This window comes from Bos mutus, chromosome 7 (assembly GCF_027580195.1).
Source record: "Bos mutus isolate GX-2022 chromosome 7, NWIPB_WYAK_1.1, whole genome shotgun sequence".
Classification (NCBI taxonomy): Eukaryota; Metazoa; Chordata; class Mammalia; order Artiodactyla; family Bovidae; genus Bos; species Bos mutus.
The window spans coordinates 12,483,672-12,498,098 of NC_091623.1; the positions used below are offsets into that span (position 1 = coordinate 12,483,672).

A 14,427-nucleotide genomic window follows, 5' to 3' on the forward strand; every position below is an offset into this window, starting at 1 on the left:
CCAATTTCAGAGAAGCCTTTATTATGATCCTAATAAGGACACAGTTGCAAACACTTATCCCTGGAGAAGGAAATGGCAACCCACTCCAGTATTCTTGCCTGGAGAATCCCATGGACAGAGGAGCCTGGCGGGCTACAGTCCATGAAGTTGCAAAGAGTTGGACACGACTGACTATCACTCACTCACTCCAAACATTTATAAGAGAAAGCTGAAAACCGAAAAATCTCTTTCTTTTTGGCATCCAGTGGTGAAACAGTAGAATTGGGCTAAAATTCATCTGAGATGAAGCAGCAGCAGTTGAGCAGTGTCAAGTTTAATTTATATAATATTCATAATAGTTATTCAGGACCCTAGATACCCTTAAAAAACTTAATTGATTTTGTGTTTTGCTTTGAACTTTCAGAGAATTTCTTGGGCAGGGGTGGATGAAGCTGGATAAAAATGAAAGAACACCGTACATTATGAAAACCAGCCAACACTTCAATGATGTGAGTAACCATAACAATGAAACCTTGGGTGGGAGTGTTATAGGAAGATGAGTATCAGGGTCTTCAGACTCCTTCTCTAAATTAAAGGAAGTCTGCCACTCACTTCAACAAAATTGATGGAATGTTAAAAAATAAGCTTTAATCTCTTCTATGAGTTCACAGTGATGTGATAACTTCCAGTTACCTTTCAGTCCTAAGAGGTTCACTTTGATGGTACACACATCCCATGAATGCTTAGTGATGCATAGGTGGTGTTGCTCAGTTGCTGAGTTGTGTCCAACTCTTTGTGACCTCATGAACTGTACCCTTCCAGGCTCTCTGTCCTCCAGTATCTCCCAGAATTTGCTCAAATTCATGTCCACTGAGTCAGTGATGCCATTCAACCATCACCTCCTCTCCCACCTGCTTCTTTTCCTGCCCTCAATCTTTCCCAGCATCAGGGTCCTTTCCGATGAATCAGCTCTTTACATCAAGTGCCCAAAGTACTGGAGCTTCAGCTTCAGCATCAGTCCTTCCAATGAATATTTGGGGTTGATTTCCTTTAGGATTGACTGGTTTCATCTCTTTGGAGCCCAAGGGACTCTCAAGCATAGGTCGTTGCTGTTGTTTTTATCATGGTCATCATTACTTCATGGTCATAGATCGACTAATTCTGACTGCACTTTGTCACAGGCCCCTGGTGGTGCTGGTGATAGTAAGGCTGTTTTGGTACAACTCTTCTTCATTATTACTGAACGATCAGTTCAGTACATTCCAGAGTGGGAAGGGACCTCTTTGAGCATAATCACAGTGCTTCTGAGGCTGTGTGCAGTGGTTACCAGCTGTCGGTTCATCTCCTCTATTCTTCTGCAGCAGTAAGGCGGAGTTGCTTTTATACCCTCCAACTACCTGTTGGTGCTGTTCTAATGGTCTTAGTCCCGTGGAAGAACCACAGATGTTGGAGTATCTTCAGGTCTATGCGGGCAAAGGGAAGGCTACCGTGTCAATTCTACTAAACTATAGTAAAAGGGATAATGATAATTAAAAAAAAAAAAAAAGACTGCCAGGGACCCTGTAGGTAAATTAGTAAATGATTCAGAATCAAAATACAAAACCGTGCAAATCCTCAGTACAGTTTTTCTGTTTTCTGAGGGTACATGTGTATTAGATGTTATCACATAATAAGCATCAATGCAGCTGCTTCCTAAAGGATAGGACACATGACCTGTTTGGATCACTCGCTGAGAAACAGAGGCCCTGCTGTGGACCATAAACTTTTTTTTTTTTTTGCCTGTGTTGTACATACACTTGGGATGTAATGCCTCTTAAATCAGAGGTTCAGATTGTGGGTCCCAGACTGTGTGTGCCAGGCTCCAGACCCACAAGTCTCTACTTAAAATAACTTGATTGGCCACTGTGTCCAGATTGCACGTAGAACTCATCACCAGCCCTTCCCAGACCTGCCAAACCCACTTTTTCATCTTATTCTGTATCCTTGGCCATGGGTAATGGCCCGCCAGCCACTCACTCGCTCAACCTTGGGGTCTTCCCCACCCTGCTCACCCCTCAGGATACCAGTGAGCCCTAAGTCTACCCATGTCCCAGACCCTTCTTTCCCCTCCTTTCCCATGGCCATAACCTTGATCTGGCCTTTCATTCTCTTCTCCATGAGCTCCTAACCCACCAATCCCCACCCCCACGCCATCTCGCTGCCACCCAACCCTTTCTTCACACAGTGTCACAGAAATAACTTCTAAGGCCCATCGAATTGTAGTCCTGTCTGTGATGACATTTTGTCCATGGCCTTTCCTCTCGTCTTCTTGATTTGGCCGCAGCCTCTCAGCCCGGCCTGCAGGAGCCCGCCCACCTGTCGTCCTTGTCTCTCACAGTCCCCCGAGCTCCTCACACAACTGTCCGGCCAGGTCCCCCACGCCACCACACCTTCTCTCCCTGTCCCTTTGCAGATGCTCGGATGGGAGACAGTGGCTCCTCCTACTCCTCCTTCAGGGTTCAGGGCCAGGGCGGGCGTGACCTGTTTCCAGAAGCCAGCATCTGTCCCACGCTGCCTCCAATTCTCAAGCTGCCCCCACCCCCACCCTTAGCTTTGCATCTCACTGTGTGATATTTACTTGAGTCTGTCTGACTTCCCCTCACCTTCTCTCCTAACCAGGCCTAACCAGGCCCAGCACCCTAAGGTCAGGGAGACTGATTTATTTGTTTTTCCTGTTCTCACAACCTAAAAGAATGCCTAGTCCTTAGTAGGTGCTCATTACAAAATAACTTATCAATGAATATGCACACGTGGAGGCCCTGTGACCTAAGATGCTCGTGTTTGGGCTCAGTCATGTCTCTGACTCTCTGCAACCCCAAGAACTGTAGCCCACCAGGCTCCTCTGTCCATGGGATCTCTCAGGCAAGAATACTGGAGTGGGTTGCCATTCCCCTCTCCAGGGGATTCTCCCAACCCAGGATTGAACCTGCATCTCCTCTTTTGGCAGATGATTTTTTTTTTTTAATTCACTGAGCCACCTGCAAAGCCCATCACCTAAAATACCTATGGAATTATCAAAGAATGGGTGTACTCATCAGATTTAGTGTATGGATAGGAGATTATGGATCTTTTATTCCTCTTGTTAGTTATCAATCCAATTCTATCCTTTTCCTTTCCATTTTATAAGTCTTAAGCATCTTAAGGTGCCTCTTTTTTCTCTTGGCTTTAACTAATAGGGGATTCCCTAATAGCTCAGTTGGTAAAGAATTCGCCTGCAATGCAGGAGACCCTGGTTTGATTCCCAGGTTGGGAAGATCCACTGGAGAAGGGATAGGCTAACCCACTCTAGTATTCTTGGGCTTCCCTTGTGGCTCAGCTGGTAAAGAATCCACCTGCAATGCAGGAGACCTGGGTTCAATCCCGAGGGTGGGAAAATCCCCTGGAGAAGGGAAAGGCTATCCACTCCAGTAGTCTGGCCTGGAGAATTCCATAGACTATAAAGTCCATGGGGTCGCAAAGAGTCAGACACAATTGAGCGACTTGCACTTGCACTTAACTATTAGAGTTATAGCACTTAGCTTTGAAACTGTAGGTCCCTTTCACTGCTGGTGGAAAACAAAAATCAGCAAGAAGGTGAAAATGTTCTCTTCCCCTGCAGGAAGCGTTTCTGGTTTGAGAGTTGGTAGGTTAGAATTTGATTTGATTGGAGGGAAACGTGTTTTCTTTCTCTGTGATGGTTGAGGTTTCTAGAGTGACTATCCCCACATTGTTGGGACCCAGGGAACATGGGGAGAGGCCCCAAGAATTGAAACCTCTGATCTGCAAAGGCTGCCATTCCTCAGGGGAATAGCTCATCCTATGCCTTTCTTTCAATAATTTTTGGAAATGACTTCTTCATCAAAATTACTGATTAACAAAAATCACCTCTTCCCCCATCAAGATTATCCCAAACAGTTCCTTTCTTCACTCTCAGAATGAGCATGGTTACTGTTAATAATGTTAATAATAATAATGTTATTATTACAAACTTTAGTCTCTTCAGAATCTGGATCTACAATGGACCATGTCCCAAAGGAGAAATCACAAATACGTACTTGTCAGTTCACTCAGGGCAAATTCTGTCGTACCTCTTCCTGAGGAAAATATACATTAATAAACACTTATACATTAATACCTTTCATTGAAAAAATAAAACTCAGTTAAGCCACTCAGAAACAAAGATGAACCGTGACCTCACATCCCTTGCCCCTCGATTTCCTGACGTTGCTGTAGGTGATTCGGGTACTGTCCCTGCATGAATGGCTTTGGCTCTTAGCTGGCCTCTCTCGGCTTTTCCGTTGTCTCAGATGAGTAACCTGGTGGCCTCCCAGATCATGAATTACGCGGATGTCACCTCCCGAGCCAACACCATTGAGAAGTGGGTGGCGGTGGCGGACATCTGCCGGTGCCTGCACAATTACAACGGCGTGCTGGAGATCACCTCAGCCTTAAACAGAAGTGCCATCTACCGGCTGAAGAAGACCTGGGCCAAGGTGTCCAAGCAGGTGAGCGCCGGCGGGCGGCACCTCCCGCCGCCGGGGGAGGAGAGTCTGGGAGACCAGCGCCAAGATAAATATTACTGATTAGGAAATAACTAGCTGAAACGAGCAGCTCCATTGGCAAAGAAAGTGCCAACATGGGTGATTACTGTGTTCTTACCACGTAATTGATTCCTCTCATGCGCGTTTCTAAATGGTTAATTCAAGGAGGGGAAATACAAACCAAAATATTCATTATAACATGTTTGGGGACATCTTCAGACACTGTGGTTGACAGTTAGGAGCTGTTCACTGAATTGTTTAGGGAGGGCACGTTGACTCCGGCTGAGCACAGTGATGTCTCTGGATCCATTCTTCGTCCCTCAAAGTAAAGGTACAAGTACCTTAGGGCCAGAGACCAGGGACCGAGGGCCTGTGTTCACCTTTTTATTTGTCATTCTTGTAGTCAGGTTGTTGCATAATGACATGGATGTGAAGGGATATAACTTTCTTAATTTTCTCTTAATTGGGCTCAGCTTGCTCATGCTTTTTGCTTTCATTCGGATAATTTGAAGATCCAAGTGACATCACCATTTTCCTCCTGGTCTTCGCCATGGTGTCCGTGGATGTCGGGTGTTGGGGAGGGCTTCTCTGGGCTCGTGGGAGGCTGTGTGCCCCCGCTGGTTTCCTGTTGGGTACAAGCCACTGTGAATTGCCTGTGCCTGGTGTTCGGATGGCAAGCCTACCCCATCAGGAGCATAGCGTGGTTATTGTACCCAGGGAGCTTGGCTGATCTCACCTCAGCTCTCACTGGCGCTGCTGATTCTCTGAGGGGGGGTGTGTATCACCTCTACTACAGGCTGCCCTTCCCCTTGCTGATCCCTGGTGGGCAGGCTAACTCTTCTTTTTTTTTTTTCTCCCACCACATAAGTAGTACCTCGTGATGTAATGCACTAATATTTGGCATAAATGCATAACTCTTCTTTACAATTAATAAATAACTTGTTTGACCCTCTCAAAGGGTGTTGGGGGAATTTTCTAGGCTCCTCTGTGTTCTGTGGGTACCAGAGGCTAGGAGTGTCTTGCCAGGGCCTCTCTGCATATCCTTCTTCCACAGACCACTATGCCCGCCTAATTGTGGTTGCCTAGAGTTGGTGAGGGGCGTCTTCAGGGCGCCCACCTCCAGGGTTTCAGGCAGGAAGAAGAGCATATATTCTGTGACATTTCCTCAAAACTATCTGGTTTCTGTTGCTCCTGAGAGTTCAGTCCCCTCTCAGAGACACCACTTCTTACTCTATTCTATCTTCTTTTCTCTCTCCAAGCCTTTTAAATTCCTCCCTGTATAGCAAGAAACCAAGCCTAAGCTATATCTTTTATTCCCTTCCCCACCATTCCTTAGTAAAAATGGAGTGCTTTGAGAATCTCAAATTTGGCCCCTAGAACTAGCAGACTCTTCTTCTATGAAAAAAGCCTTGCAAATAATATCCACAGCTTTTTTAAAAACTGTTTAAAAAAAAACTTTTAATGTTGAGATCTTTGTAGGTTCATATGCAATTGTAAGAAGTAGTAGAAATCCCCTCCACCCTCCACCCAGTGTCCCCAGTGGTTACATCTTGTGTAACTATAGACAGTATCACAACTGCAAACTTAACCGTTGGTACCATCCACCAGCCTTATTCAGACTTCATTTGTTCTACCTGTACTCAAGCGTGTGTGTACATGTGTGTGTTTAGTTTTATGTGCCTTTATTACAGGGGTAGATTCACTACAGTCAAGAGATTGAACAGTTCTATCACCAGGATACCTCCTGCCACCCTTTTATAGCCACAACCACCTTCCTCCCTCTTGCTCCCTAACTCCTGGCAACCACAGATCTGTTTTCCATCTCTATAATTTTGTCATTTCAAAAATGTTATATAAATGGAATCATATAGTATATGACATTTTGAGATTGCCTTTTTTTTTTATTCAGCGTAACTCCTTTGCGATCTGTTCAAGTTTTACACATATCAGTACTTAGTTCCTTATTTGGTTTAACCATTCACCCCTTGAAGAACATCTGGGTTGTTTTTAGTTTTAGCTATTACAAATGCAATGGCACCCCACTCCAGTACTCCTGCCTGGAAAATCCCATGGACGGAGGAGCCTGGAGGGCTGCAGTCCATGGGGTCGCTAAGAGTCGGACACGACTGAGCGACTTCACTTTCAGTTTTCACTTTCATGCATTGGAGAAGGAAATGGCAACCCACTCCAGTGTTCTTGCCTAGAGAATCCCAGGGACGAGGGAGCCTGGTGGGCTGCCGTCTATGGGGTCGCACAGAGTCGGAGACAACTGAAGTGACTTAGTATAGCATTACAAATGAGGCTTCCCTGGTGGCTCAGACGGTAAAGCGTCTGCCTGCAATGTGGGAGACCTGGGTTCGATTCCTGGGTCGGGAAGATCCCCTGGAGAAGGCAGTGGCAACCCACTCCAGCACTCTTGCCTGGAAAACCCCATGGACAGAGGAGCCTGATAGGCTACAGTCCATGGGGTTGCAAGAGTTGGACACGACTGAGCGACTTCACTTTCATTTTATTACAAATGAAGCTGCTGTGAATATTCATGTATAGGTTTTGTGTGACTATAACGTTTCATTTCTCTAGGATAAATGCCATAGAGTGCAGTCGCTAGATCATATGGTAATTGTGCATTAAGTTTCATAAGAAACTGCCAGAGTCTTTTCTAGCAAGGTTGTACCATTTTACATTCCTCTCAAGAAGGTATGAATGAACCAGTTTCTCTACATTCTTGTCAGCACTTGGTGCTGTCACTGTTTTTAATTTTAGCTGTTTTGATATTTCATCACTGTTTTAATTTGCATTTGCTAACAGCTAATAATGGTAAACATCTTTTCACGTGCTTGTTTGCATCTTCAGCAAAATGTCTGTTCATGTTTTCAGATCCGTTTTTAATTAGGTTCTTTGGGTTTTTTTATCTTTGAGATTTGAGTTCTTTCTAGACTCCTCTCACTTTATTCTTCTCTTTCAAAATTTTAACTACCCTAGATGCTGTGACCTTCATATACATTTTAGAATAAAAACTGTGTCTTAAAAACTTTGCTGAGATTTCCATTGGAATTCCATTCAGTTCAGTTCAGTTCAGAGTCACTCAGTAGTGTCCGACTCTTTGCGACCCCGTGAATCGCAGCACGCCAGGCTTCCCTGTCCATCACAAACTCCTAGAGTCCACCCAAACTCATGTCCTTTGAGTCGGTGATGCCATCCAGCCATCTCATCCTCTGTCGTCCCCTTCTCCTCCTGCCCCCAATCCCTCCCAGCATCAGTCTTTTCCAATGAGTCAACTCTTCGCATGAGGTGGCCAAAGTATTGGAGTTTCAGCTTCAGCATCAGTCCTTCCATTAAATCAGTCAATTTGGGGAGAATTGACATCTTTACTATATTGACTCTTCCAGTCCATAAACACAATTTTTCTCAATAGTCTTTAGATTTTCTTTGAATTCTTAAATCAACATTTGAAATCTCCAACATATAAGTCCTGTATATATTTCATTAGATTTATGCCTAAATATTTCATTTCCATTGGAGATATTTTAAATGTAATTGTGGTTTTAACTTGGGTTTCCATGTATTCATTGTTAATATATACAAATGTAATTGATTTTCCTCTGTTCTTATATCTGTAATGTTGCTGAACTCACTGTTATTCCTTGGGACTTTTCTATAGATTCCGTGGGATTTTCTACATAAGCAGTTATGTCAGTTGTTTATTTCCAATTTATATGCCTTTTATTTCCTTTTCTTGCCTTCTTGCTCTGGCTAGACTTTCCAATGCTATGTAGAATATGATAGTAAGAAGAATATTCATTAGTATTCTCGACCTTGGGGTGAAAGCTTTCAGTTTTTCACCATTAAGGACAATATTAACTATATGTTTTTTTGTAAATGCTTTTTTATAAAGTTGAGGAAGCTATCCTCTCTTCCTAGTTTTTGAGAGATTTTATGACAAATTGGTATTGGAATACTATTTTTTAAATAGACTTCAAAAAGCTATATCAGAATCCAAAACCTGGACACTGATGCCTTTGTCATGGCTGGGTCACCTCATGCGAAGAGTTGACTCATTGGAAAAGACTCTGATGCTGGGAGGGATTGGGGGCAGGAGGAGAAGGGGACGACAGAGGATGAGATGGCTGGATGGCATCACCGACTCGATGGACATGAGTTTGAGTGAACTCTGGGAGTTTGTGATGGACAAGGAGGCCTGGCGTGCTGCGATTCATGGGGTCGAAAGAGTCGGACACGACTGAGCGACTGAACTGAACTGAACTGAACCAAAGGCAGCGGTTGCCTCAGCCATTGGGCACTGGATGCAAAGAGCCTATTCTCTTGTCATACATGCCACACTTCATCAGGGTCAGCAGGTCACTCCTCTGCCTATTCTTTTCTGCATTCTGTTTCTTTTTTCCTCTGAAGTTGGCACCTTGTTAAATCTTCTTTAGGCCTTCACTGTGGTTAACTTAAGCAATCTTCATGTCTTTGGCAGGATGCAAGGTTAGGAATAACTGAACTGACTATGGAATAGAGATGATAAGGCAGGTGTTGAAATTATTTTTTAAAATTTGAATATATTACCTGTAGAGACATTAAATAGAAGCTACCATTTCAGTCACATATATAGATCACTCAAAGCAGCTTTCTTGGGAATAATGGGCCATACTCAAGGACCCAGTGCTTCAGACCTGTCATAGGCAGGGCCTGGTCGCAGAAATGCCCTGCTTCAGATGCTTTTGTTAATATCACCAGCTGTGTAGCTGTCTTTTCTGGAGAACTGAGTCTAGTCTGGGAAACATCCAAAAGGCCTGGTAGAGTATGTTCTCTGAAGCCCACCAAATTTGGTCTGTGGCTATAGGACAGTTATTTCTGCAGCTTCTTTGAGGGAAGGCCAGCCAGGGACCAGGCAGGAGCCCTGCCCAACCCCCACAACCCTCCATCCCTGTTCAAGCCATGCTGGCTGTCTTTTCCCAGAGCCCTCAGGAACCAGGATGGGAAGGTAGCCGTTGGAGTCACTCTGGAAGCTCTCATGGTGCCTTGAAGCTCCTCTCTAGACTGAGACAGAGTTGTCTGAGGAGCCTCACTCTCAGCTTCATTCCAGATGCTTCTCACAACCAAGCTGCCTGGATGTGGGTAATACCGGGAGTGAGTCTTTATCTCCAAGGCTCACCCTACCATTCTCCATTTCTCTAGAAGAAACTTTAGACCAATGTCATCAGCAACTGTATTTCTTGGTAAATACTAATTATTCTTTTCTAATAAATTGATGAAGATGAACACAAAGGATTTGGACTAGAGGGTATTGATCAATCCGCAGCCAAGCAATATAATATGTGCTTGGATGACTTGGAAATTAACAGTCAGAAAGATTCATCATGAAAACCCCCTGACACAGGACCTCTCTTTAAGATCCCCTATGTGGTATGTTCTTTTTAGGTCTTTAAGTTCCTAAGTTTCCCATGCATTACAATTTTTCTTTTCTATACATTTTCTCTCTTTTAAATGTATTAAAAAAATTAGTATTAATTTTTTAAAAAAGAGTTAGTATTGTCCCATGTTCTTTTTTAACAAGTGAAATTTAAGTACATCTCCATACTTTGAAAATCATATCATGTCATCATACCTGCCGCTGTAGAAGAGAATTGAGCAACTTTCGGTAACTCACAACCTTATCAAACCATAGGGGTATTTTCATGACATACTAAGTTATTTGTTTCCTTCTAGACAAAAGCTCTAATGGACAAGCTTCAGAAGACTGTTTCGTCTGAAGGAAGATTTAAAAACCTCAGAGAAACCCTTAAAAAGTATGTCTATTTTGTTAAATTATTCATAATTCAGAAGTGTATTTATATAATTTTTACAGTATACAAATAGTGGCCTACCTCATACTTTGCTTTGAAAAGAAAACCAAATGGGACACAGCTTCCATCATCAGGTGTTTTTCTGACTTGCCTTTTCATTTGGAATACCACGCATGTAGTGAGTGTCATGGATATACTCATGGTATGCAGAGCATTCCAAATAAGAAGAAAATGTCACCACAGTAAATCTTACTATATTTTACTATAAAAAGTTTCTTTATTTGGTATTTCCTAATCTAAATACAGTGATTTCCTGTGATTCTTTATTTGAATATTCCAGTCCCTGTTGCTTTTGTTTTTTATTTTTGGCTTTTTGTTGCTGGATCCTTTTCTTGTTCTTCAGACACACAGAGAGAGAGGGAGGGAGAACAGAGGATATCCTCCTGCAATTAGTTTTCTTATGACCTGCCACATGGACTTCACTTACTCTGGAAAATTTTGTCCTGTGATGCCATGACGGAAAGAAAGACTTAAAGTAACAATGATAGTATAAGAACTATTTACTGAAGATTGAATAAATTATAGACTCTATGCTAAGTGCTTGATGTGTTTTATTTAAGCCTCATAGAAAACTAGAGATAAAAGTTTCATTGTCTCCATTTTACAGACAAGGAAGCTGCAGTTCAGAGAGTTTGCCCACCACCACTTAGGAAGTAGGCAAGTGGGGACTCAAACTCAGTTTCCCCTGGATTAAAAGGCCGTGTTCTCAACCTCTAGACTCTGAGAATGCACCTTCCAAACAAAGAAGGTCTCACTTTAGTGTGCAGGTGTGATATTAATCTCTATCTTCTAAGACATTTAAATACTAACTAAAACAGAAAACAAGTTTTACAAGTTCTAGTCACATTGATTTTTCCACCCACTTCTTCAAGGTTGAATGTTTGCACTTAAATGAGGTGAGGGCATGGGGTTTCCTACATGCTTTTACATCCCTAACGGTGTGGCCATTTGACAAGCACTGCAGGCCAATGCTACAAGCAAGTCCCATTAGCACATGTTTTGTATTTGTCTATAAGACATCCTGTCGTTTGAAGTACCACTGTCTCAAACACATAGTAAAGCATGAGCTGTAATTTTGTATCACACTCTATTGTAAGACATAATTAAACCTCTGCATATTATGAGCATGCTTCTGAAAATGGGATTAAAAGAGTTTTTTTCTTCAGGAGGGGAGCAGCGCAGCTGCTTCCTGTTGAAACAGGGGAGGTGGGTGGACACCTGTGTGAATGAGCTTGTGAACAGTGCCTCTTGTTCTTCTAGTTGTAACCCCCCGGCTGTTCCTTATCTGGGGATGTACCTGACAGACCTGGCGTTTATTGAAGAAGGAACACCAAACTTTACCGAGGAAGGCCTCGTCAATTTCTCCAAGATGAGAATGGTGGGTTCGAGTTTCATGTAAGCAGCCTGTCTTGGTGACCTCAGTGGCTTATAGAGAAGAGGTGATGTCATGGAAGAGTGACCGTTTGCTTTTTCATCTTGACCTTTTTATCCGACACTGGGTCTGATACCTGATGTTGGCTGATTCAGGAGATTTTCGCAGTCCTCTTTCAGCTGGCAGTCTAGACAATGAGGGTGGGGAATAAAGCCCCAGGGATGACTTTCTGAGACTGAGTAGGGATAGACAGATGCTGAAGGCTTCTTGTTGGACAGCTGGGTTCTGAGCATTTAGAAGTGAGGAGCCCATGGACACTAGCGCCCCATGCCTGTCACCTGAGGATACCCTGTGCCAGCTGTTTCCCTGATTGGGAATTCAGTATCTTCTTGCTGTTAGGGTTTCTTGTGGCTCATTGAAGGCAAAAAAGCCCTAGGGCTAGGTCATGATGGAGCAGGGCTCCAGGTGCCTCAATGGATGGAGTAAGGGACTGACTGCTCTGGGACAGGCTCCCAGAATACTGTGCTGCAACCCAGGGCAGTGCTCATGCTTTGCTTCTGTTCTTCCTCCATCAGATATCACACATCATCAGAGAGATACGCCAGTTCCAGCAGACTTCCTATCGAATCGATCATCAGCCAAAGGTAATCTTGTATGGTTGTCAGGGAACTTTAAGAAAGAAGTGGAAGTTAGTTAGTTGGAAACAGCAGTAGAGTAGATCAATAATACCAAAAGCTAACTCAAAGAAAAGACCAAAAAGACAGACAAACATTTGGTAACTCTGATTAAGAAAAACAAGAAAGAAAGCAAAAAGAATATCAATTCATTATCAAATTCTATCTATTTTATATCCAGTATTTCTTGTGAAGCTGTCCACACCACTACCACCACCCCTTGTCCAAGCTACCAATGTCTGGTACCTGGTGTTCAGTTCAGTTCAGTTTAGTTGCTCAGTCGTGTCCAACTCTTTGCGACCCCATGAATCGCAGCACGCCAGGCCTCCCTATCCATCACCAACTCCTGGAGTTCACTCAGACTCACGTCCATCAAGTGAGTGATGCCATCCAGCCATCTCATCCTCTGTCATCCCCTTCTCCTCCTGCCCCCAATCCCTCCCAGCATCAGAGTCTTTTCCAATGAGTCAACTCTTCTCATGAGGTGGCCAAAGTACTGGAGTTTCAGCTTCAGCATCAATCCTTCCAAAGAAATCCCAGGGCTGATCTCCTTCACAATGGACTTGCAGTCCAAGGGACTCTCAAGAGTCTTCTCCAACACCACAGTTCATCAATTCTTCAGCGCTCAGCCTTCTTCACAGTCCAACTCTCACGTCCATACATGACCACAGGAAAAACCACAGCCTTGATTAGACGAACCTTTGTTGGCAAAGTAATGTCTCTGCTTTTCAGTATGCTATCTAGGTTGGTCATAACTTTCCTTCCAAGGAGTAAGCGTCTTTTAATTTCATGGCTGTAGTCACCATCTGCAGTGATTTTGGAGCCCAGAATAATAAAGTCTGACACTGTTTCCACTATTTCCCCATCTATTTCCCATGAAGTGATGGGACCGGATGCCGTGATCTTTGTTTTCTGAATGTTGAGCTTTAAGCCAACTGTTTCACTCTCCACTTTCACTTTCATCAAGAGGCTTTTGAGTTCCTCTTCACTTTCTGCCATAAGGGTGGTGTCATCTGCATATCTGAGGTTACTGATATTTCTCCCGGCAATCTTGATTCCAGCTTGTGTTTCTTCCAGCCCAGCGTTTCTCATGATGTACTCTGCATATAAGTTAAATAAACAGGGTGACAATGTACAGCCTTGACGTACTCCTTTTCCTATTTGGTACCTGGTGTACTGAATGCAAATCCATTCAACAAATTTACAGCCAAATAGGACTCTCTGAAACACACAGTGGGAGTTATTTGCCCCTTGCTTAAAATATTTTATTGGCTTATCTTTGCTCTTAGGCTAAGGACAGAAAAAAATTTTGATATATCCCAGAAATCTTGCATTATGTAGTCCCTACTCATCTTTCAGGATTCATCTCATGTCATTATCCCCTTCTTCTCTCCATCCCAACAATAACTGATGTTTATTACCTTTTTCTTTCTTCCTTTTCTTTCTTTCCTTTCCTCTTCTTTCTTTTTTTTCATTTTGTAATAGATGTTATTTTTTAGAATCATTTTAGCTTTACAGAAAAATTGAAATGGTAAGGTAGAAGATTCCAATTTAACACACAGTTCATCATCCCTGTTATTTCATGGAACTTGACATACTTATTATGAAACTCATAAGGAAGCTTTGATAGGCAAAAAAAAAGATAAGAACTTTTTGAAAAATAAGAAGAGTAAGGGAGAGCCTTCCCTACCAGATACAGACACTAACACTGCAGTGAATAGAAGAGGACTATCTTGGCAGAGGAATACAAACTCAGTGGAGTAGGATAAAGTCCAGATGCAGATTTTGTCTATATGAAAATTTAATATGGGATAAAGGAGACATTTAAAGAAAGTGACGGAAAGAAACTGACCATTGTGTAAATGGAATAGGGATTTTTGTTCTCCATCTTATACTATTCAAAAAATAAATTCCAGATGAATTCACTACCTTATACAAAAAGAAACATTACATTATTTAAATGAAATAATATAGGACAAAATATTCATGATCTT

At 42.9% G+C, this 14,427-nt stretch overlaps 1 protein-coding gene across 3 annotated transcripts in view; it reads left to right on the forward strand.

The window, feature by feature from the left end:
- Positions 1–14,427, forward strand: part of RASGRF2 (Ras protein specific guanine nucleotide releasing factor 2) — a 263,109-nt gene that overhangs the window by 242,213 nt on the left and 6,469 nt on the right. For all 3 annotated transcript variants that reach the window (XM_070373066.1, XM_070373065.1, XM_005904542.2), the window contains exons 22-26: positions 404–488; positions 4,305–4,502; positions 10,251–10,330; positions 11,648–11,765; positions 12,335–12,403. In XM_070373066.1, the coding sequence (XP_070229167.1) occupies positions 404–488; positions 4,305–4,502; positions 10,251–10,330; positions 11,648–11,765; positions 12,335–12,403 (550 nt within the window). The remainder of the gene's footprint in view (positions 1–403; positions 489–4,304; positions 4,503–10,250; positions 10,331–11,647; positions 11,766–12,334; positions 12,404–14,427) is intronic.